The sequence below is a fragment of the Ochotona curzoniae genome, unplaced genomic scaffold (assembly GCF_017591425.1).
Source record: "Ochotona curzoniae isolate NIBS_2020 unplaced genomic scaffold, NIBS_Ocur_1.0 scaffold_4701, whole genome shotgun sequence".
In the NCBI taxonomy this organism is placed as follows: Eukaryota; Metazoa; Chordata; class Mammalia; order Lagomorpha; family Ochotonidae; genus Ochotona; species Ochotona curzoniae.
In genome coordinates this window covers 733581-755665 of record NW_024467122.1, presented here as the reverse complement: position 1 = coordinate 755665, position 22085 = coordinate 733581, and the positions used below count along the sequence as shown (strand labels likewise).

Sequence of the window (22085 nt, the reverse complement as noted above, 5' to 3'; positions counted from 1 at the left end):
GCCACCTGGGCCTCCAGGGGCCTCGGTGCCCTGACACCCTCTCAACCCAGCCGGTGCTGATGCTGCTAGGCGGGGTCCTGGGCCAAGTCCGATGCTTGGTGCTGTGCAGATGGCTCTCAATGGCCGAAGTCTGAGCTTTACAGTCCCCACAGACCCTGCCCAACACTGTGGCCACTAGACACAGGTCCCCACTATCACTAGGCCGCTATGAAAACAGGCACGCGTGGCTGCACTCTACACCAAGTGCAGCAGAGGTGGGCTGCAGGCTGTCCACTGCTCTTCAGAGCCTCCTTGGAACTGCGGGGGTATGCAACAGCCCCTTGACAGCACCTTGCTCCTCTGCAGGCCCGCCGGTCACCCCGGGAGCCTTGAGGGGCCCTGCAGCCCCAGCCTCTGTCCCACTGAAGGCTTTGGCGAGCTGAGCGCCTCTGTCTGTCCCTTGCTTTGTTCTCTGCTGAGGGGGAGGAAATCTGGGACTCACAAATGAGTCCTGAGATGAAGATCAAAGTGAGTGAGCAACAGAGACACAAGTTCAGCTTTTCCGTTCTTCCCTCTGCTTCCAGGAGGGAACCCTTACAGGGGAAGCAGTCTGCATCCAACTGCGACAGGAAAGGCGGCTGCAGGGCCACCAAAGCAGGAACACAAAGGGACACAGCCACAGAACAGTCCACGGGGACACGAAGGGACACAGCCACAGAACAGTCCACGGGGACACGAAGGGACACAGCCACAGAACAGTCCACGGGGACACGAAGGGACACAGCCACAGAACAGTCCACGGGGACACGAAGGGACACAGCCACAGAACAGTCCACGGGGACACGAAGGGACACAGCCACAGAACAGTCCACGGGGACATGAAGGGACACAGCCACAGAACAGTCCACGGGAACACGAAGGGACACAGCCACAAAGCAGCCCACGGGGACACGGCTGAGGCCCCACTCTTGGGCACCTGTCCTGGCTGTGGAGCACGCAGATGGACACAGGGAGGGGAGGCCTGGGCAGCATCCACTGCACTGCACTGGAGCACAGCCACTGCACTCAGCCACTGAATGTCCCTCCCTCTCTGACTGTGACTTTCAAATAGATTAAACAGGAAACAACTATATTTTTAGAGTCACACAAAATGCATGTTTTGAAAAATTGCAGTGTGTGGATTGTGCACGTATGTATCCCCAAATAAACATGTGTGTACCTCCCCCTCAGGTCCTGGCAGCTCACCCTCAGAGTGCTCAGAGCTCTGTCCCCCAGGCCGTCTGCCTCAGACTAACTTTTGTGGCACCGCCCACTGCCAGCTGCCCCGTGCTTCTCAGCACAGGATGCGGTAGTCTCCACTAGGTCTCCTCTAGAGGCCGTGGCCACAGCGTGGGGCAGCGCCTTTCGGGGTCTTGGAACAGAAATGCGTGCAGGAGTGTTCCCAGCAGGAGGTAGTGGCCCAGGACAGTCTCAGCGCTTCCCTTGCTTCTAGTCTTCTTCTCCAGGGCAGAGCCTCCTCCTGTGCCTTTGCAGAAGGACTGAATTCAGCAGTGCAGGTGTTGGGCGGTGCCTGGGCAGGCTGAAGCTGGGGGCTTGCCTCGCAGCTCTGGGCAGCAGCTGCTTCGGCTGTGGGAGCTGCCGGGAGATGCCAGAAGCCTGCGGGGCTGTGCGGGGCTGTGCGGGGCTGGGCTGGGCTGGGTAGAGTGTGGTCCAAGGAGCCTGCTGGGCTTCTACCTCCAGAAAAGTCCCCTTGCACCCATGCCTGGCCTCTTGCTCAATTCAGGATGTCCTAAGCATCCACTTTAAGTCTGGCAAGTCAATTACAAATGTTACAGACTGTAATTACCCAAGGAGTTCCCCCAAACGAGTTAGCACACACAGGCCCTTCCATAAATTACAATCTCGTTGGGCTCGGCTGTTTTCCACAGGGAAAGTTGCCTGCGTGTGGGCCCTGCGGGAGCCGAGGCGTGGCCGGGCCCTGCGCCTCTGCCAGGTTGCTCTTGGCGCCTTCGGGAGACGTGGCTGGGACAGACACACAGCCGCCCTGGGGCGGACAGGGCCCCACCGATGGTCCCGCTGCTGCCGGTCCCCGCAGGCGCAGTTCAGTGCTCTGGGGAACTGCTGCAGAGCAGAACGCAGGCCACAAAGCATACAGCACGTGCAGGACACTCAGGCAAGGGCAGCTGCGGGCGTCCACCGCACTGTGGGTGTCCAGGGTCCCTCAGCCACCATGCCTGTCGGAGGACACACAGCAGCCTCTGAAGGGGTCGTCCTTCCTCGTCTCTAGGACAAAAAGGTGGCCTCAGCACCCGTGGGCCACCCTGTGGGTCCCCAAGATGCCTCTCCTTCAGCCTTGCTCTGGGAAGCCTCCTCAGCACAGCGCAGAGACTGCTCCTGTACAGAAGGGAGCTGGGCCTGAAGTCCCTCCTGGAGCTGCGGGCAGGAGGGCAGGTGTGGGACTTCCCTGGGAGAGCCAGGAGCGGGAACCCAGGAGGACTGTGTGGGCAGATGTGTGTATGTGACCGGGGGTGGATAGGTTTGTGTGAGTGTGCAGATGAGTAAGGGTTACCTGCATGTGTGTGGTGTTGCACGCAGATGTCTGTGTGTGCTAGTGAACATCTGTGATTACGGAGTGGAAGGGCCTACATGTGCCTCTGCGTGTGTGTGTGGACTCAACACGCAGCATATCCCATGACTCCCCTCCCCCTCCCCACCGATGGCTGCCCCTAGCCTCTGGTCCCACGGACCCACTATTGTCTCAGTCCGTGCGCTGAACTGACCAGCTCTGCACTCAAGGGCTGGAGCCAGGGGGAGGGCGTTCCTCACGTACTCGCCCAGGCTCTGAGCCGTTTGGCCTCTGGTGTGTGCTGGTTGAGCTTGTGAGTGGGGGCCCCCCTGAGAGGGCAGGGGTGCGCGTGGCAGGTGGTTCTCTTCATGCCCAGTCCTCTCCAGAGCCCCTGAACCCACCGTGCATCTCTGTAAGAGGGAGAAGTGAAGGAAGTCTAAAGTGTGCTGCTGAGAGGCCTGGGACCCTGCGCTGCTCTGTTGCTGAGCGGCTTCGCCTGCCTGGCAGCCCTGTGCCCACCCCCCGCATCGCTCTGCCCCTGCTCTGCCCTGCTCTGACCCCCACAGCCCCACAGGGCACGGCCTGGCTCAGCAGTGACAGGTGGGTGCTGATGGATGCTCGGGCAGCCCCTGGCCCGTGTCCTGCTGTCCCATCCTGGAAGCCAAGCCGCAGCCCTCACAATATTACAGTGCCTTCTCCTGGGATCGAGCGAAATTCCGAGGTCTGTCCTGACACCAAAGGACTGGCAGCTGGGCAATCCTGAACAAATGGCCTACACTTTTAAAATATTTGTTCTATTGATGTTGAAGGCAGAGTTACAGAGATAGGGAGAAAGAGCGAAAGATCTTCCATTCATGCTTAATGCTCCAAATGGCCCCAGCGTCCAAATGGCCCGAGCGTCCAAATGGCCCGAGCGTCCAAATGGCCCCAGCGTCCGAATGGCCCCAGCATCCAAATGGCCCCAGCATCCGAATGGCCCCAGCATCCGAATGGCCCCAGCGTCCGGGGCTGGACCAGGCTGGAGCCGGGGCTTCTTCCCGGTCTCCCACATGATTATTGAGCCAAAGGACTTGGGCCATCCTCCACTGCTTTCCCAGACTCATTAGCGTGGAGTTGACTGGGAAGTGGAGCAGCCAGGATTCGAAGCAGTGCCTGTGTGGGATGCTGGCCGTGCAGGAGGCAGCCCAAGCGCAGTGCTGCTCCCACATAACCCACAGTTTAAACCTTGGCAACATGAGGTGTGTTCAAGGTTCCATGTGCACAAGGGGCAGGGGGCTGCTCCAATGTCCACCGGTGTGAGTGTGCTCAGCATCAGGGCCATCGCCTCCACTTCCCATACCGCTTCCTGCCAGTGTGCCCGGGAGGTGGAGGCCCTGGCAAGTGCTGGGCACCGGGCTGGAGTTTGGGCCTGGCCTAGCCCTTGGGGAACAGAGGGAAGACCCTCCCTCATTCCTTGCCTTCCTCACTTTCGACTAGATAAACAACAGTAGGGAACTCATTGGGGTTTTCTGACGCCAGGCGTGTCTGTGTTCTGGGTGGTGGGTGAGGGGGCTCCTGTGGTCCACCTGCCCCAGGTCCTCCGGGCAGAGGCGAGCTGGTGTCTCCCAGAATCGCTCTGAACCGAGCACTCGCCCCTTCCCACAGCATCTCCGCTGCTTCTCTCCCACCGGGTCTGTGTTTCTATGGAGAAGCTGCAAGTCCCTTTTCTGCACTTGAATGGCAGCTGCCAGAGGAAAGTCCACAGGAGTTTAGTCCAGTCGCTGAGTCCAACTTGATATTCTGTGCATCGCCCTATGGGAAAATATTGGGATTGCACTACATTTTTAAGTAGCATATATAATTACATCCTCATTAATAGATGCCAAATATTATTATTTAATACAGTGCTCCAATTAATGATGTTTCTTAAGTTGCATCTCATTCCTGAGAAGTCAGATCTGAATAATTAAGTCTGCTTGTGGGCGGAGCGCAGTGCTGTTTGCACACGTGCAGGTACGGGCTGGCACTTCTTGGGACTTCTTTCCAGCTCCTGTCTCGGCCTCCATCCTCCGTCCGCCCACCCCACCCACCTCCTCTGGAGGTCATTCCCACACGGTGCTGCTCCCGTGCCCTGGTCCCTCACCCCCGCTTGTGCAGACACAGGGTTCTTTCTGAGGGCTGCGGCTGAATATCTGCTTGCTGCAGGTGACACTCGTTCCCTCTGCGAGTCACAGTGACATATTACACATCACAGGAAATTAATCCATCACGTCGCACGTTTCCTCGTGGGTGTAATAAACTGAGGTACACGCCCCCGTCCTGCTCACGCGCAGCTGCTCACAGCCGCCACCGTCCTGTCCTCAGAGACGGCCTTCCACCTCGCGGTCAGCCCCCATCCCCAGTGTGAATTACACGTGTTTAGCACCACTCCTTTCCAACCGCGCGCCCTCACAGTCCGCTCCGTTGCACTTCAGACACGTCCCGTCACTGGCTCCTCGTCGGTCACCGCAGGCTTCATCTAGGGTTGGCTGGGGTGGGAGTCTCCTTCCCGCGAGGTCCCCAGCATCTTCCTCCCGGCCAGCCCCTGGCCCGTGTGCCCATCTCTGTATGCTGGACTCAGTGCCCCCTGCTCAGGCGGCGCCTTGCAAACACTTGGAAACACGCACTCCCAGATGCAAACACACATCCTCACACAGGTACACAAGCCCACCCACGCTTGCTGCTCTTGCCCCGCCTCCTGAGCATCAGGTGATGGGGCACAGCTGTCACGGGAGCAGTGACCGGTGGGTAGGTCAGAAACCTAGTGTCTGTCCTCAGCAGGCAGGGGCCTAAAAGCCACCAGCTCGCTTCCCGGGATTTGGGCTCAGAATCCTGGGCTGGAAACCCCGGGAGTCCCTGGCAGGAGGCACGGAGTTACCAAGGCCTCTGCTCAGAAGTGGTTTAGACTGTAACAATTGCAACACTGAATCCTTTATCTGAAACTAGGAACCTGGTAGAAACAGGGCATCTGGAGACAGCTCTCATGACAGCCAGCCTACACACTCGTGTCCTCTCTAACCATTGCCCCCAGCGTGCCCTGCCTGGCACAGTCAGCCAGCACACTCCTGCTCTCTGCCCACAGTGTCCACCACTCCCAGTGTGCCCTGCCCAGCACAGCCAGCCTGCACACTCCTGCTCTCTTTACCCACAACGTCCACCACCCCCAGTATCTGGAGTCTGGCCTGTTCCAGCCTTCCTCTGAACTGCATCAGATGTCATATTTCTTGCCTTTCTTTCTTTATTTATTTTCTGCGTCTTTATTTGAAGGGCAGAGTTCGAGATCCTCTGTCATGCTTAAATAGCCACGTTTGCCTGGGCTGCACCATCCAACAGCCAGAAGTTTCCTCCTGGTCTCCCATGTGGGCACAAGGGCCTAAGAGCTTGGACCATCCTCTGCTGCCTGCCCAGTACATTAGCAGTGCCAGCATTAGGGAATGGAGCAGCTGGGTCCTGAACCGCAGACTAACCCGCTGAGCTGCACCTCTGGCCCCATCACCGTGCTTTGTGGGAAGAGGCCCGAACCAACACGGGGGGAGAAGGAACTCACTGTTAGCTGCTGCAGGTGAGCCAGGGGCTCGTGTCACGTCCCAGCCCAGGGACGCTTCTGCCCAGCGCCTTGCCATGCTCTTCCGGTGCTGCCACCATGCAGGTGGAAGGCAGAATGTTCCCAGGGCCCTCACACAGTCCCACTCCGTGGGTTTCGTGTGCAGTCACCTTGCAGCTGCCTCTGCCCCTCCGTGAGAGGTCGGAGGTGTGACCAGGGCAGCCGATGTCTGGAAGGCCAGGACCTCTCCCCTGCCTGTCCGCGGGTGGCGGCCTCTGGATTCCTGGGCCTTTGCTCAGCCTTGAATGGGGAACCCAGAGGGGAAAGAGTCTGGCCGGGCTGCGAGCGGTTCTGTGGAGTGTGGCTGCTGGTGGGGCTGCCCTGGGAACCCGCACATTCATCTTGCATTGTGGAAAACGGTCGTTTCCCAACCATGAAAACAAACAAAACAAGAAAGCAGAACTAATTAAGACCGTCGTATCTCAATAAATATGCAAATGAAAAATCAAAACAAAGAAATTCTATTTATCACATCATAAAGTTGCAAATTGCTGTACAGTCTGGCTCCAGAGAACGCGAGGGGGAAGGCGGCTTGCCTGCTCCGCCAGCCCTGGAGGCTCCGAGGAGCACGTGAGCTTGCCGGTGGGAGTTCTCTGCCCCGTGTGCCCCGTGAGCAAAGGGCAGGGCCTGTCTGCTGGGCCTGTGGAAGAGCTCTGGGCTGTGAGGGTCACTTCCGCTGGAACCACTGCCATAATGCGCGCCTGAGAAGGCAGATTCCTGGCTCACCGCAGGGTGTCTGAGCCAGGTGTGACCCCAGCACCCCTCAGTGACCGGTGCAGGGAGGCAGGGAGGCAGGGAGGCAGGGAGCGAGGCTGATTTTCAGGTCTCCTCTCCGTTCCCACCCCAAGAAACCACAATCTGGTTTTTGCTATATTCTTTCATTTACAAATGATGTGTGTCACTGAGGGTGCCTCCTTTCTGATGAATTAGTCATTTGGCAAATCAAAGGGAGTGAGAAAAAGACATAGACACAGAGAAAGACAGAGAGAGGTGGGTGATACCCACCTGAGCAGGGCAGTAGCAGCCAGCCGCTGCCATGCCACGCCTGGCGCCTGAGAGAACCGCTCTTCATGCCACCAGCAGTGTGGTCTCTGCAGACTCCTCTGCCCTCCAGGACCACATGGGTGGTCTCAAGGCTGGGCTCAAGGCAGGCAAAGGCTCTGTGAGGAAGACTATGGATGCGAGGACCAGCCTGCCAAGGATTCCTCCCTGCAGTGGCATGGTCACCCGAAGATGGACCTGCAGCACGATGTGCGCCATCTCTGCTGGCAACGTGCATCAAAGCCCAGGCCCCCAGACAGTGAGAGGGCAGGCATGGGCACGGGCTAGCTGATGGTCCCAGGTCAACGAGGGAACAGGAGGCAGCCAGTGGCCCCGGGACAGTGAGGGGGCAGGCATGGGCATGGGCTAGCTGATGGTCCCAGGTCAACGAGGGGCAAAGGGCAGGGCGCAGGGGGCAGCTAATGGCCCCGGGACAGTGAGGGGACAGGCATGGGCACGGGCTAGCTGATGGGCCCGGGTCAATGAGGGACAGGGGGCAGGGGGCAGCCAATGGCCCCGGGACAGTGAGGGGCAGGGGGAAGCCAGTGTTCCCAGAGAGGTTTCACGGAAGACGTGGGTACTGGCTTTGCCTGAGCTGGCAGAATGGGCAGGGCATCAAAGGTGGGAGCGCTGGGCTCTGATGGACTTGGGCAGTGCTGTCCAGCGAAGAACCTGGTGGCCTGTGCGGCAGCAGGGACCATCCGTCCCAGCCCCTTACTGTTTTTTTTTTCTCTTACGTATGTGCTTTCTTTAAGAAAAAAAGATGTATTTAAAATCCTTAATTATAGATAGGGAGAGAGAGCGCGCCTGAGACAGCTGGCCCAGTCTGAAACCCACAGCTAGAAGCTTCTTCCGGGTCTCCCCGATGGGGGCAGGTGCCCAAGGACTTGGACCGTCCTCTGATGCCTTCCAGTAGACCCAAGGTCTGCCATCCTCCAGCCAGAGTCCGGTTTTCCAGAACGCTTGGTCACTTCTCCCACGGATCTGGCTCCTCGCCGTCCTCATTCTGCGCTCGGACCTCAGCAGCCCCCTGCCCCCTGTCCCGGACCTCAGCAGCGCTCTGCCCCTTGTCCCGGATCTCAGCAGTGCTCTGCCCCCTGTCCCGGACCTCAGCAGCCGCTTGTCGCCAGGAGCAGGACTTGTTGCATCCTTGCTCAGAGAGGATCAGGAGCAGGACTTGCTGCATCCTTGCTCAGAGAGGATCAGAGGTGTTTGGGAGGGTGAAACTCTAGCCCAGGGTTCATTTTCCGCTCAGCATTTTCAAACCATTATTCTTTTTTTTCCTGAATGGCTTTAACATTTTCTTCTATTTGTTGTCTTATTTTAAATTGAGCTTTTAAACGAAGAGAATGTTTTACATTTTCTGAAAAACTCTCAGAGATAAAACATTTCCTCCACCTAGTTTTACTTTTTAAAAAGCAGGGAATTCACTGTTAACGTAAACGCGTGTTAGATGATCTGTCTTCCCTGATTTTCCTGAGATTATTCCAATCTTTATTGGTGCCATTGTTGGTCTCATCAGGACTCCTTCTCCCTACATCTTTGTGCCATCCAGACCGGTTCTTCAACTTGGCCAATGGTTACTAATTTTTCCTCCTCAGCAGGGACTCTGCCTCCCACTGTCTCACACTTGGACACGGGGAGCACTCGAGATGCGTTTGTGTTTTCTTTTAGGACCTGTTCCGTGTGCATGTTCCCTTCACCCTTGTTCCATCTTAGGCGTGGTTCTGTCCCCTGGCCATGGTAGCCCTCCTCTTGTGTCGTGACCACCTGTGCTGCCTGTGAGTCTGCCGCCTTCTGCCCCGGGCGTTCCCACCTGCCCGGCAGGACCCTGGAGCCCCTCTCCCCGCTGCGTGGGAGCCGTGTGTACCCAGGCTCCAACAGCAAGTGCTCCGCGGCCGACACACAGGGCTCCCTGGGAACCCAGATGCCCTTCGTTTTGCCAGATTTCCCCTCAGCAATTTTCCAACAATTATTACCTGGTTAACCTACTCTTTTGAAGCCTTTTTCGTGTCTATGTTCCAAGCTCCACGTGGTCTGTTGATATTTTCTCGCTGACACATTGTGTAGCATTTCCAGCCTGTTCTGCGCATGGTTTCATGGGCTCGTTCATGTGTAAAGCTGTGCTATGCTTCCTGCCGTGACACAATACTGAGCTGGCAACACAGCTCCATGGGTACTGCTGGCACTGGGTGTCACGTGGCACCGTGGGCACTGCTGGTGCTGGGTATCACATGGTGCTGTGGGCACTGCTGGCGCTGGGTGTCACGTGGTGCTGTGGACACTGCTGGCACAGGATGTCACGTGGTGCTGTGGGCACTGCTGGCACTGGGTGTCACATGGTGCTGTGGGCACTACTGGCACTGGGTGTCACATGGTGCTGTGGGCACTGCTGGCACAGGATGTCACGTGGTGCTGTGGTCACATGGTCCTTGCAGCCACAGGGTGTCACGTGGCCCTGTGTTCATGGCCAGTGTGATGCTTTTCTTATGCCCAGTGCCCATGTCTCCCCACTCCTGAAGCCTTCATTTTTCTTCATCTGTGGGTTGCTGGAACTTTCTCAGACCACATCTGTCCCAGACCCGGTCTGTGCATTCCTAAGGAAGGCAAAGAGCTTCCCTAGTCCCCAAGCCCTGCATGCGTGACTGCGCCTTCCTGTCAGAGATGACTTGCTTTTTATAAAATGATAGCTTTCATTTTTTAAAATATTTATTTATTTATTATTTATATTGGTAAGTCAGATATACAGAGAGGAGGAGAGACAGACAGGAAGATCTTCTGTCCAATGATTCACTCTCCAAGTGACTGCAATGACCAGAGCTGCACCGATCCGAAGCCAGGAGCCAGGAGCTCTTCCAGGTCTCCCACGCGGGTGCAGGGTCCCAAGGCTTGAGGCCATCCTCAACTACTTTCCCAGGCCAGAAGCAGGGCACTGGATGGGAAGAGGGGCTGCTAGGATTAGAACCGGCACCCATATGGGATCCCAGCACATTCAAGGTGAGGACTTTAGCTGGTAGGCCATGCCGCCAGGCCCAGCTTTCATTCTGATTTTCCTTTTCTGGAAATGTGGGTTGTGTCAGACCCACCATGGAGCATGTGGAAACCCCACAGATGCCTTCCCTACCATTGAATGCGTGTCACTGTGCTTGCACTGTTAGGTTGTTCCATTCCTCTGTGATGTCACACACCATGGTGCCTTGTGCACCTGCTACTCTGGGAGTCCCTGTGTGCACACCCATGCGGTAGAGGCCCCTGTGTGCATGCACACCCATGCGGTAGAGGCTCCTGTGTCTGTGCGTGCACACCCATGCAGTAGAGACCCCTGTGTCCGTGCGTGCACACCCATGCAGTGTAGACCCCTGTGTCCGTGTGTGCACACCCATGCAGTGTAGACCCCTGTGTCTGTGCATGCACACCCATGCAGTAGAGGCTCCTGTGTCCGTGCGTGCACACCCATGCAGTAGAGACCCCTGTGTCCGTGCGTGCACACCCATGCAGTGTAGACCCCTGTGTCCGTGTGTGCACACCCATGTGGTAGAGACCCCTGTGTCTGTGATGCACCCCTGTGTCCGTGCGTGCACACCCATGCAGTGTAGACCCCTGTGTCCGTGTGTGCACACCCATGTGGTAGAGACCCCTGTGTCTGTGCATGCACACCCATGTGGTAGAGACCCCTGTGTTCGTGTGTGCACACCCATGCCTTAGAGACCCCTGTGTCCGTGTGTGCACACCCATGCAGTGTAGACCCCTGTGTCTGTGCGTGCACACCCATGTGGTAGAGACCCCTGTGTCTGTGCGTGCACACCCATGTGGTAGAGACCCCTGTGTCCGTGCGTGCACACCCATGTGGTAGAGACCCCTGTGTCTGTGCATGCACACCCATGTGGTAGAGACCCCTGTGTCCGTGCGTGCACACCCATGTGGTAGAGACCCCTGTGTCCGTGCGTGCACACCCATGCAGTAGAGGCCTCTGTGTCTGTGCGTGCACACCCATGCAGTAGAGGCTCCTGTGTGCGTGCATGCACACCCATGTGGCAGAGGCCCCTGTGTCCGTGCGTGCATGCACACCCATTCAGTAAGGGCCCCTCGCCTGTATTGTTCTGTTTGCAGCCCAGGGATACCATATCTCAAAGTATTGGAGGACTTTTTCTGCCCTGTATCTTTGAATCATTTCTTGTTTTATTTTGTGCCAGTTATTTTCTTTCTCAAATACGGTTTTGAATCTTAATTTTTCTGGTCTACCAGCTTTTCTGCCTCTTTGATTGTTGCCCCCGTGCCCGGTGCACCCTGGGCCCTGCCAATCCTCTGCCCTCCTGGGTTACTAGTTCGCAGTCACTCCTGCTCGAAGTCACGCTCGAAGTGATTGCGATTTTCATAATTTTCATCCCCTTCGGTTTTCTTCCTCAGCTATGAAAATGTGCGCTTCTCATCTCTTTCCTCCGGCCCCTAGCAGGTGCTGAATAAATTATTAATGGGGCACTGAGTGTCGTTAAGGCTCCAGAGGAGATTAAGTTTCATCGACTCAAAAGATTCAGTGTTTTTTTTCTCTGCTCTGCTGACTGTGCTGTGGTGTCCAATCCTTGATTTTTAATCTTTAAGTGTTTATTCTTGTGAGCCGCACTGAAGGTTGGTTTGCCCCTGTCGGTCTGCGTTGCTCTCCCAAGAACTGCTCTGGATCAGCTGTGTCAGGAAGCCGTGCACTCTGCACTGCGGTGGTCACAAGTGAGCCCGTGGCTGCGTGCTTACATCTGCTTGGCCCAGGGTCTGGCTGAGTCGTTCAGCAGAATGCCCACTGTCCGGCAGAGGACTGCCAGGCCTGCCCTCTCGGGCAGCTCATCAGCCGTCAGCCCTGAAGGGTCTGTCTGCACGCAGGCCACGTGTTTGTGGATTTGACTTATGGTTTCAGTGTCCACAGTTGAAATGGAAACCACTTCCCAGTCTCAGTGTAATTGGCTTTGTTTTGTTATTTTTGGAGAATTCAGGAAAGAAAGTAGAGCGAACCCACGGTTCACCCCTTCTCAGCATGGTTTGTAAGCTCCTCCTCCTCTAACCAACTTCCTATTATGCAAAGAACATGTGTGGCCCAAGCCTTTCACTGCAGATGCCTTTCTTCAAGCTCGAAGCAGACACGCAGCTTCCCCTGCGTGGCCCTCCAGGGCTGGCCAGGCCCCAGCCCATGCAGACAGACACATGTGGTCTGCACAGATCCACTCCGCTTTCCTGTGCTGACCACACACCTGTGCAGCCAGGCCATCATCACCCTTCAGCACCCAGAATTGGCTTAGCATGAGACTGATTTGAATTTTTTCCTTCATTTGTGTTGGTTTTTCTGTCCATGAAGCCTTCCTCTTCATCACCTCAGTCATTTTTGTTGATGGAGATTCTGGCCAGGTTCTGAGAATTCTTGAAATAGTACAGATGGTCAACATTTGCTTGGGCTGAATATTGCAAGCACTTCTTGGTCTAGTTATGCCCCTCAAATGTTTGCCAGGTTTTATATTTGATTTGATTTGAAGGCTTTTTTTCAAGGAGTCCAACTGGTTTCAATGTCAAGAATTCTCTTCTAATTTTTTAAAGCATTGCATTATCTTTTCATGATGTATTCATGCCATTTGGAGTATGTCTACCTTGGCATGAGGTAGGGGTCTAATGGGGCCCTGCAGCAGGAATGCAGCAGCTACTCCATGGGAGGAGCCCTGTCTCCCCGGAGGTCCTCGCAGGGGGGGACTCAGCCTCCAGCAATGTTCTAGAACCCATTCTGAGCTGTCTTCAGTCGTATCACAGTTTCATTATTTAACTAACAGAACACCAGCATGCACAGAGCGAGTGCCACGCATGACCCTTTAGGATCTTTAAGATTCAATTCCACAGTTTTGTGAATAATTTGGCAATGCAATCCCCCATGTATATGAGTTCACAGATTCTTCCTGTAGGATCAACCCTTGTTGAAGGTGGCTTCCCACGTCCCGTCACTGGCTCCCTCACAGTGTGATGGGCACTGGCTCCCTCGCGGTCTGTCGGTGGGCACTGGCTCCCTCGTGGTGTGGTGGGTACTGGCTCCACGCAGTGTGGTGGGCACTGGCCCCCTCGTGGTGTGGTGGGCACTGGCTCCCTCATGGTGTGGTGGGCACTGGCTCCACACAGTGTGGTGGGCACTGGCTCCTTCATGGTGTGGTGGGCACTGGCTCCTTCGTGGTGTGGTGGGCACTGGCTCCCTCGTGGTATGGTGGGCACTGGCTCCTTCGCGGTCTGTCGGTGGGCACTGGCTCCCTCATGGTGTGCTGGGCACTGGCTCCACACAGTGTGGTGGGCACTGGCTCCAAGCAGTGTGGTGGGCACTGGCTCCCTCGTGGTGTGGTGGGCACTGGCTCCCTCGTGGTGTGGTGGGCACTGGCTCCCTCGTGGTGTGGTGGGCACTGGCTCCAAGCAGTGTGGTGGGCACTGGCTCCCTCGTGGTGTGGTGGGCACTGGCTCCCTCGTGGTGTGGTGGGCACTGGCTCCCTGTAACACTCTGCACCTGAGCATTTCACATATCTCAGTTCTGCTATGATTTTCCTTTTAGCACTTAACCTTTAGCAAGTTATTGCTCAGACAGCCAAACTCTGTATTTACGCATAGCGGCCGCCTAGTGACTGCTTCTACCGTGGTCTGTTACTCCACCCCAGTGTGATCCAGGTACACAATCAAAGAATCAATGAGGAATACAATTATCCTCCCCTTCCTATGCTTAAATATTAATTTTCATCTTGACAGTTTATTGAATTGAACTTCCAGCACAATGACAATGTTGGTGTTCTCTGACAAGACGACCTTGGGATTGGATTGAAGCAGGGCGCCTGTGCTGGGCTGTGATTGGGTTACATTCGACGGCAGCCATCTGTGCCTTGGTTGGGTTACATGTCCAGTGTCTCAGCAGGAGAGGCGCTGCTTTCCAGGCTGGCCTTTGCTGGGACTGACACTTTGCAGCAACTTAGAGAAGGGCTGGTGTTGCCCAGCCCCTCTAACCCTTAAATGATCTTGCTTTAACTTTGCATGCTCTGAAATCTGGAATTCCCTTTTCCCTTTGCCTCCACCTCCCTGGGCCTCCCCACACACACAGCGGTTTCTCCACGTAGGCGCCTCACAACAACTTTCTCTGGCAGTTGGCACTGAATTCCCTGGTTCTCAACCCCAGTGGCCACACAGTGTCACTGCTAGAGTTGGGTTGGAGCAGCAGAGGCCACTGGTTGGCTGGAAGCGCTGCAGGCCACAGGACAGACTCTCTGGCCAAGGGCATGCTACAAGAGCTGCCAGGAGCAGGACCCATTTCCTGGGCTCATTGGAGTGCAGGCTGGAGTCACCAGGGAGTGTGCTCAAATGAAGGCCAGTGGCACTTTGCAACTTCATATGAGATTCTAGATTTACAGGAAATGGGAGGTTAAAGCAGGAAGTGGTACCTGATTAGGACACGGAAGTGGACAGGAAGCGAGAGAGGTTGGACACAAAGAGGAATAGGAAGGTTGGGGAGATGGCGCTTATTATCCTAAAGCAAGGGCTTGAAGGCTGCCTGGGGGCTGGCAGCACTAGGACACCTCAGGGACCCTCGAAGCCACTTCAGCATGCCTGGTCTGTGTCAGCCCCTGGACCAGCCATTGTGCATAACGCTCCCAGGGACGGCCTCTGGGAAGCTGAGTGCCCCGGACTCTGGCTAGGTGGTGGCAAGTCTTCACATTTGAGGTTTCCGCAGCACCCGGCCGAGCCACCTAGGGGTGATGGGTGGTGTGCTGTTCATGTGTAAGTAGAGGCCATTAGGAAAATGGCTAAAAGTAGTGTTTGGGATGGCATGCAACTTCTCAGTTCGGGGGGCGCAGCTGGGACCAGCAACTCCTGCACAGCTGCAACGTGCCAGAGCCCCAGCGCAGCGTGCCTGACGCCGAAACGAGCTCAGACAAGGGCAGATGTGGGAGCAGCAGGAGGAGGCCCGGTCAAGGGTCTTGTCACTCCAGTTTTGTTGTTTTCTTCCTTTTGATCCTAATTCTGTGCAGGCTGAAAGGGGGAAGAGATTTTTCAAATGTCCCAATTATTGATTTCAGTATTTGAAGGTAGAAAATGTATTTTAAATGCAGCTCCCCTCGCCAGTTGGCTGGGTCACAGATCAGGCTGTAGTTACAGGAATCCAAACAGGAAGAGCATGCCTCGTGGCCGTTTCTTGGAATTCATTTTGAGATACGGACAGAAGAGCAGCAATGAATGAGTGTGACATGACAATCGCCACTTCCTCACTGTCCTCACCCGAAGTCAAAGGAAGGCGCTTCTTTCTTAGGAAAAGTGAGAGGAAACTCAGCCCTCCCGTTGCCGTGTGCCCTGGGAGCCCCAGGACAGCGCAGCCTCCTCCTCAGGGAGCAACTGGTGGGCTGACGTGACTGCAGCATTAGGGGACAGGGGCGTAGCAACAGGCCAGAGCGTTGAAACATGCACTGTGGGCAGGCAGGTCCCTCCACTGCAGTACCCACACGACCTTGGGGCACGCAGGTCCCTCCACTGCAGTGTCCACACGGCCTTGGGGCACGCAGGACCCTCCACCGCAGTGCCCACACGGCCTTGGGGTACGCAGGACCCTCCACAGCAGTGCTGACACAGTCTCGGGGCACACTGATTGCTCACACCCACCCTCACAACATGCCACAGAGCTGCGTCCTCCTTACTGTCCCCAGCCATCACTTGTGGGGCAGCCCCTCTGGACATCCTGTAGAAGACCCTGCCCAGGGCTCGGTAGGAACCAGGCAGAGCTCTGAGAGTCGCTTCCCCGCTTGCTCCCTCATGGATCAGTTCCAGCCTGCGCCACTAGGCAGCTGCAGGAAAGCATGCTGTTTGCTGCAGCAGGGCCGTGTGCAAGGCTGGTGTGCCTGCTCCTGGGGTGGGAGCCCCATCTCCCCAAGGCCCAGTCCTGCCGGCCCCTACAGGTGACCCAGCCTGCCCAGACGCCCCCGCACGGCTGTCTCCAAATGCTCCTGCCTGCACGTCTGCGCTCTGTGAGCCTCACTGGCCTCTGAGGTGCTGCAGCTAGGGCTAAGAACGCAGGTTCCGAAGGCAGACAGCAAGCAGCTCACGTGTTACGGTGTCCTCCATACCCTGGCAGTGGTCAGGGACCCAGGCCATGGAGCGGGCACATGGAACAGCACCCAGCCTCAAGACTCAGAGCAGGAAGCACCACGGTGCTCCGTGGCCATCTGCACTGGCTCCTGCCCTTGGTTAACTGCTCTCTCCCTCCTCCCCACCCTCCTGTCCCCTTCCCTCCTGTGCCCGTCCACCCCTCCCGGGAACCCGTTAGGTGCAGCGGCAGCAGCGGCAGCAGCGGCAGTGCAGAGCTGGACGACGAGCCCCCGTGCGCCGAGGAGGTCGAGTACAGCACGGACAGCGGCTCGGACCTGGACGCCAGCTTCCCCGAGCTCGACCGGCAGATCCAGGACTGCGCCTTGATTGCGGAGGAGGGGGAGCAGGGAGAGGAGGATCTGAAGTGCAGGAGAAAAGGCATCCCGTAGCCCAGCTGTGCTGCACGGGCGGCTTGGCCCCCTCTCCACGCAGAGCCCGCAGCGATGTGGAGCCCCGCTTCGCACGTGGAACCCCTACCCCACCCCGGGTCACCCCCGCTTCAGACGTAATTCTAGATTGTTCTCCTGCTGTCTTCTGCCCACCTGGCACCTGGCAGCCCCAGGACAAACTGGGTTCCCCGAGACCCGAGCGTCCTGGCCGGTCCTCAGGCACCGGGGTGGACAGGAAGGGCCGTGCCGGTGAGCAGCGGCAGCCTTGCCCCTTTGGCCTTCTTTGGCGAGAAAGTCACAGCGGCTGCTGGCCTGTGCTCAGCACACGGTGACATCTGTCCAGGCCCAGGTCCTGTGGACATACCTCGGCGGTGAGCACAGCCACCAGCTGACCCGTTGACCTGTGTAGCTCGCCACGTGGCCAACTGGGGCACTGGCATGTTCCCTCGACAACAGGGAACATTCTAGAGAAGAATCTTCAGTCACAGAGCACACTGTGATGTCACACGGTGTGTGGGAGGACAGGCTGCAGGAGCAGAGCCCACAGGTTCGGGAGGGCTGGCCCAGGGAGAGCGGGCCCAGCCTTGCTCAGGGTACAGGGGCCCGTGCACACAGGATGGGCGCAGCACAAGAGGTCCTCTTTGTTCCAGATGCAGGCAGTCGAGGGTCGGCACAGTGGCCGAGGTGCCAGACCAGCGGCTGCCTTCGCCGGGCCCTGTTTGTTGCTTCTCTTGCCCAAACGCAGTGCTGAGGCATCAGTCTTGCCCGTGCATCCCAGAGGTCAGCAAGAACGAGAAAGGGAAGCGCCCCCTCCGAGAAGAAGCATTTCTGCTCAATCCCTGAGGACACAGGCGGCTGGCAGCCAGGACCGTCACCCCGTCTGCTGCTGACCGTCTGAAGGGACTCCCCAGGGCCCGCCTGCACCCTAAACGCTGTGTCTGCCTGTGGCTGCTTCACAGGGTCCAGGGGAGAGCAGGTCTGCAATGGCAGGTGTGCAGGGCCAGGGTGGGCACTTGCCAGGCACATTCCTACCGTGCCATCACCACGGTGACGTGACAGGGCCACGCAGAGACTGTGTGGTGGAGCCTGAGGGACGGGGAGGGGACACTGAGACGTGTGTCCATCCAGCCACATGTCCAACGTATCAGTCTCCATTGCATGACGCGACCACCCTTCCTGAGGCCCAGGGATGCCCACGGAATCCCACGGAAACCGCCTGCCCTTGGCCTCTGGCCCTCGGGCTCTGAACTCTGCTGCAAGATGGTGGTTTGCTAGTTATGGAACAGTGCACCAGCTGTTCGGAGCCAAAGGAAAAGAGAGTTAGGGAGACCCAGAGGAGCCGCAGGGAAGGCCCAGATGGAGGAGAATGCTCGGTGTGAGCCTTCCTGTGGGGACGTGAGACGAGGTAGGAGGTACCCGGGCAGCCGTTGTCAGCTGCTTCCAGAAGAGCGAGGGTGAAGGAGCAGGGGGTGTCAGTATGCTGCTGGCTGCGTTAGGGCCTAGCTGGTCACTCAACAGTGTGACAAGCAAGTAGGAGGGGCGCTGCACCTGTGCAGACTGACCTCTTGTAGAACCACACAGCCGTGGGTGCCCTTCTCACACAACCCACACCCATGGGTGCCCTTCTCACACAACCCACAGCCGTGGGTGCCCTTCTCACACAACCCACAGCCGTGGGTGCCCTTCTCACACAACCCACAGCCGTGGGTGCCCTTCTCACACAACCCACAGCCGTGGGTGCCCTTCTCACACAACCCACAGCCGTGGGTGCCCTTCTCACACAACCCACAGCCGTGGGTGCCCTTCTCACACAACCCACAGCCGTGGGTGCCCTTCTCACACAACCCACAGCCGTGGGTGCCCTTCTCACACAACCTACAGCCGTGCACATGCTCAGACCCCTCCCACATCTACACCCGCCCCACCTCCAGCCAGGGTGCTCCCTGCGCTCTAATTTGCCCCTGACTCCATGACCAACAGGGTCTCCAGACCTGGCAGGCGTCCCCATTCATCCCGGAAGCCTTGGGCACTGCCCTGGGCACAGGCACTGCTTGCCATTTTCTTGTCTAGAATGCCCTCCCACTCCCAGCCCCCCGCCCTTGCTCACGCCCCGCCCATCTGGCTCTGACACACAGACTGCTGTTTGTGATGTCACCATTGCCACGGCTTGCCTATTTCTTGACAAAAGAGTTCAGGGATGTGTCTTCCCTGTGGCGGGCCAAGGACCACCTTGATGAAATTCCAAGGATTGCCCAGTTGCCCTGCCGTCTGTGTCGGAGCAGAGCCTGTGTCCTCAGAGGGCACCCAGCACTGATTTAGCCTCTGGAGCTTCCGGTTGCCCAGGAAGACTCGCTCACGTGGGCCACGAGTGGACGGGGGCACGGTGGTTTTGACCTCTCCTGCACCCCATAAGGCCCTGGGGTGCTGGAAGCTGGCATGGCATCTCCAAGTGCCCCCAGGGCTGAGTTCCACTCCACATACACAGAGTGGCAACAGCTGCCCTGTGGCCCCACATGCACCATGGCACCCTGCTGATTGCAAGCTTCTGCCATCAGAGCTGTGACAATTGGCACTGGAAAATTCCATGCCTTATTTCTGGCTTCCTCTGGGCATCCAGGGAAAGAGCCACAACGAGCCCTGCTCTTGGGCCGTGACACAAACAAGATGACATTATGCTGCTACTAGAGAACTAAGCAGCCGTGGTTCCGACTTCAGGCACAGCGGAAGCCCCTGCTCTGCCAGGAGCTTCCAGGAGACGCCTCACCTGAATCAGCTCATCCAGCCATGCAGGAGAGACCTGAACGTGGAGCTCATGGCAGTGTGGCAGGTCTGTTGGCCCTGCTGTCCCGGTGCCCGCAGTCCCTGGCCCTGAAAGGACACAGACCGAGCCCAGGCCCTGGGGGGAAGCGGACCGCGGGCCCACAGCCCGGGCTGCCTGCTCAACAGATGCCCGCGTTTGTGTTGTTGTTGGCTGCATGCACGCCCAGCTGAGCCATGATTAAAAGTGCCGTTCAGAGGGAATGAGAGCCATGAAGGGGATTTTGAGATAAAAACGGATCGTGTGACAGACTCTGCAGGCGAGCCTGATGGCAGAAGTGCAGAGCTGGCTGTAACCTGACATCTTCTGCTGCAGCCATGCCAGCGCCGCAAGGTCGGAACTGGCCATGTGCACATGCACGCACTGAAAGCACGCCTGGGGCTTTGAGCAGGAGGTCAAGTGTGACAGAGCCCGTGAGCAGGCCCCGTCCTTGCCCACGACAGGGGCTGGCGGTGACGTGAGAACACTGCGCCGTGCAGAGCTGCCAAGTGGCTGTGGTGGAAGCGTGGCCCTGTCACACCAGTTGGCTCCCAGGCACCTGTCTTCTGGGCCTCTCCATGTCATCAAGGGAAATAGCTCCACCTTCCTCGGGGAAGGCACGGGGTCCTCGCTGTGGAGGCCGCGGGGTCCTGTGATGGAGACCACACGGCGGACAGCCTTGCACTGCCTCTCAACACCCAGGCTGTCCGATGTCTCAGGGAGCTAATCACAGCTTGGTAGTAGATGAAGGTTATGACTGCCCCTGACGCAATCAAAGAAACAGGGAGGGACTCCTGGAGGGCTGCGGGAGCCCCATCAACCTGCCTTGGCCCTTGGCGGGGAGGAAATGGACCTGACACTGCACTTAGCTAGTTCCTGGCTGGGGTCTGAGGGCCAAGGTCAGGGCCTGGCACACCTTCCATCCAGGCTCCGGGCCAGGGGTGCAGAAGGAACCTCTTTGGGGTATCCTTCAGGCCCCAGCACGCCCTGGTCTGAGGAGGAGGTGGCCCGGGCGGAGCTCAGCCTGCATTCTATTTGGCCGAGCCACGCAGGGCTCCACACATCATTACTGCCACCTCAGCTCCGTGTGCAGGGCCCTTGCAGAAGGGGTGGAGTTGGGGTCTGTCCCCAGGGGAGGTGACACGCCCAGTGCCCTAAGTGGAGCGTGGCTGCTGATGTCACTAACACAATCACCGCCTCTCAGGGCCCTCCAAGGCTGCTGCCCGTGCCAGTCTCACACTGGCCCTCTGGCTGTGTGGGGGGGATGCCAGGGCAGGAAGGGACGGAGCTGAACTGCAGCTCTGGCAGCCCAAGGACCGGCATCTATCTGCAAGGTCCCCACGCTGGGACAGTCCGAGCTGCTGGGTGGACTGAGCGGGGAGTGTGGCCCAGCTGTCACCCTGCACAGCCTCCCACTCACCCCACAGCCCCAGGCTCAAAGCCAGGCCATCCCCATCCTCTCGCGCGCACACCTAAGCCTCCCCTGCCGGGGTGCCCTCCATGGCCCTCTGGGCGCTGAATGCATATCTCCTGGGGACCCGGGGTGGCCCCGTGTGTGCCTGGGCCCTGCTGCATTGTCCCCAGTGAGCTGTTTCCTGGTTTGCCCTGGCCCAGGTTGCACTCAGGACTCCCTCCATGCTGAGCCCCCCACCCCTGTTCTCTGTGCTCTAATCGCTGCACTTCCTATTATTGTGGCCCGAAATATTTAGAAAAGCTCTTTTTAGAAAAGAGCTCATATGTTTTGGACAATTTCTACTACAGCATGTTTTTGGAATTCTTCTATTTTATTGTTGCTTATCTCCTACTATGCTAACTTTATCAATTCACTTTATTATGGATCTGAACATACAAGCAATACAGTTTACCTAAGCCTTGGGCGTCCTCAAGCACCCATGCCGGGTCCTGTCCTGTATCCTCACAGAAAACCGACTCCCCTCTAGTTTCTATCCTGTCAGCAGCCCCCATGGTTCTCAGGGCTGAGTGCAAAGAGAACCCATCCAGGTGCCGGAAGCCGAGCCCCTCTTCCAGCACAGGCCCCTGTCCAGGTGCTGAGAGCAGCTCGCTCTGTTCCCTCTGCCACCTGCCTCATTCTCCCTTGGGTGCCAGAAAGGCAGCCTCCTCCAGGAAGCCAGCTGTGGCTCAATTCTTCACAAGCCCCATGGTCCCTCGCTGTGCCTGCGGACTGCCGTGTCCTCTAACCGGCGGCCCTCCTCCGAGAGCGAGGCTGGCGTCCTTCCCTGCTGACCCACGGTCCCGGCGCTGTTCCCGAGCCACCATGGCCTTCCTGGGTCGATGTGAGCTGCTTAAGTGAGCTCTGCCCTGAATTGGGATCTGTCTCACTGCCTCAGTAACCCATCACACAGAGACGCCAGAGCTGTGGGAAAGTGGGCCGCTTCGGCCCACACTGTTCTCCGAGTGGCCTGTAGAGGTCAGGAAAGGGCCTTGCTTCCCCAGCACCATGTCCCCTGGCTCCTTGCATTAGCATTCGCCCCAGCATCTCTGATTTAGCAGGCCCCTGCCAGGCGCTCAGGAAGAGAAGGGAAGAGCACAGCGCTTCCG

General features: G+C 57.7%; 1 protein-coding gene across 1 annotated transcript in view; it reads left to right on the top strand.

Moving 5' to 3' along the window:
* Positions 1-16729, top strand: part of AGBL1 (AGBL carboxypeptidase 1) — a 472681-nt gene extending 455952 nt beyond the window's left edge. Inside the window, exon 24 of the mRNA XM_040969772.1 lies at positions 16519-16729. Coding sequence (XP_040825706.1) covers positions 16519-16729 — 211 coding nt within the window. The remainder of the gene's footprint in view (positions 1-16518) is intronic.
* Positions 16730-22085: the final 5356 nt, after the last annotated feature.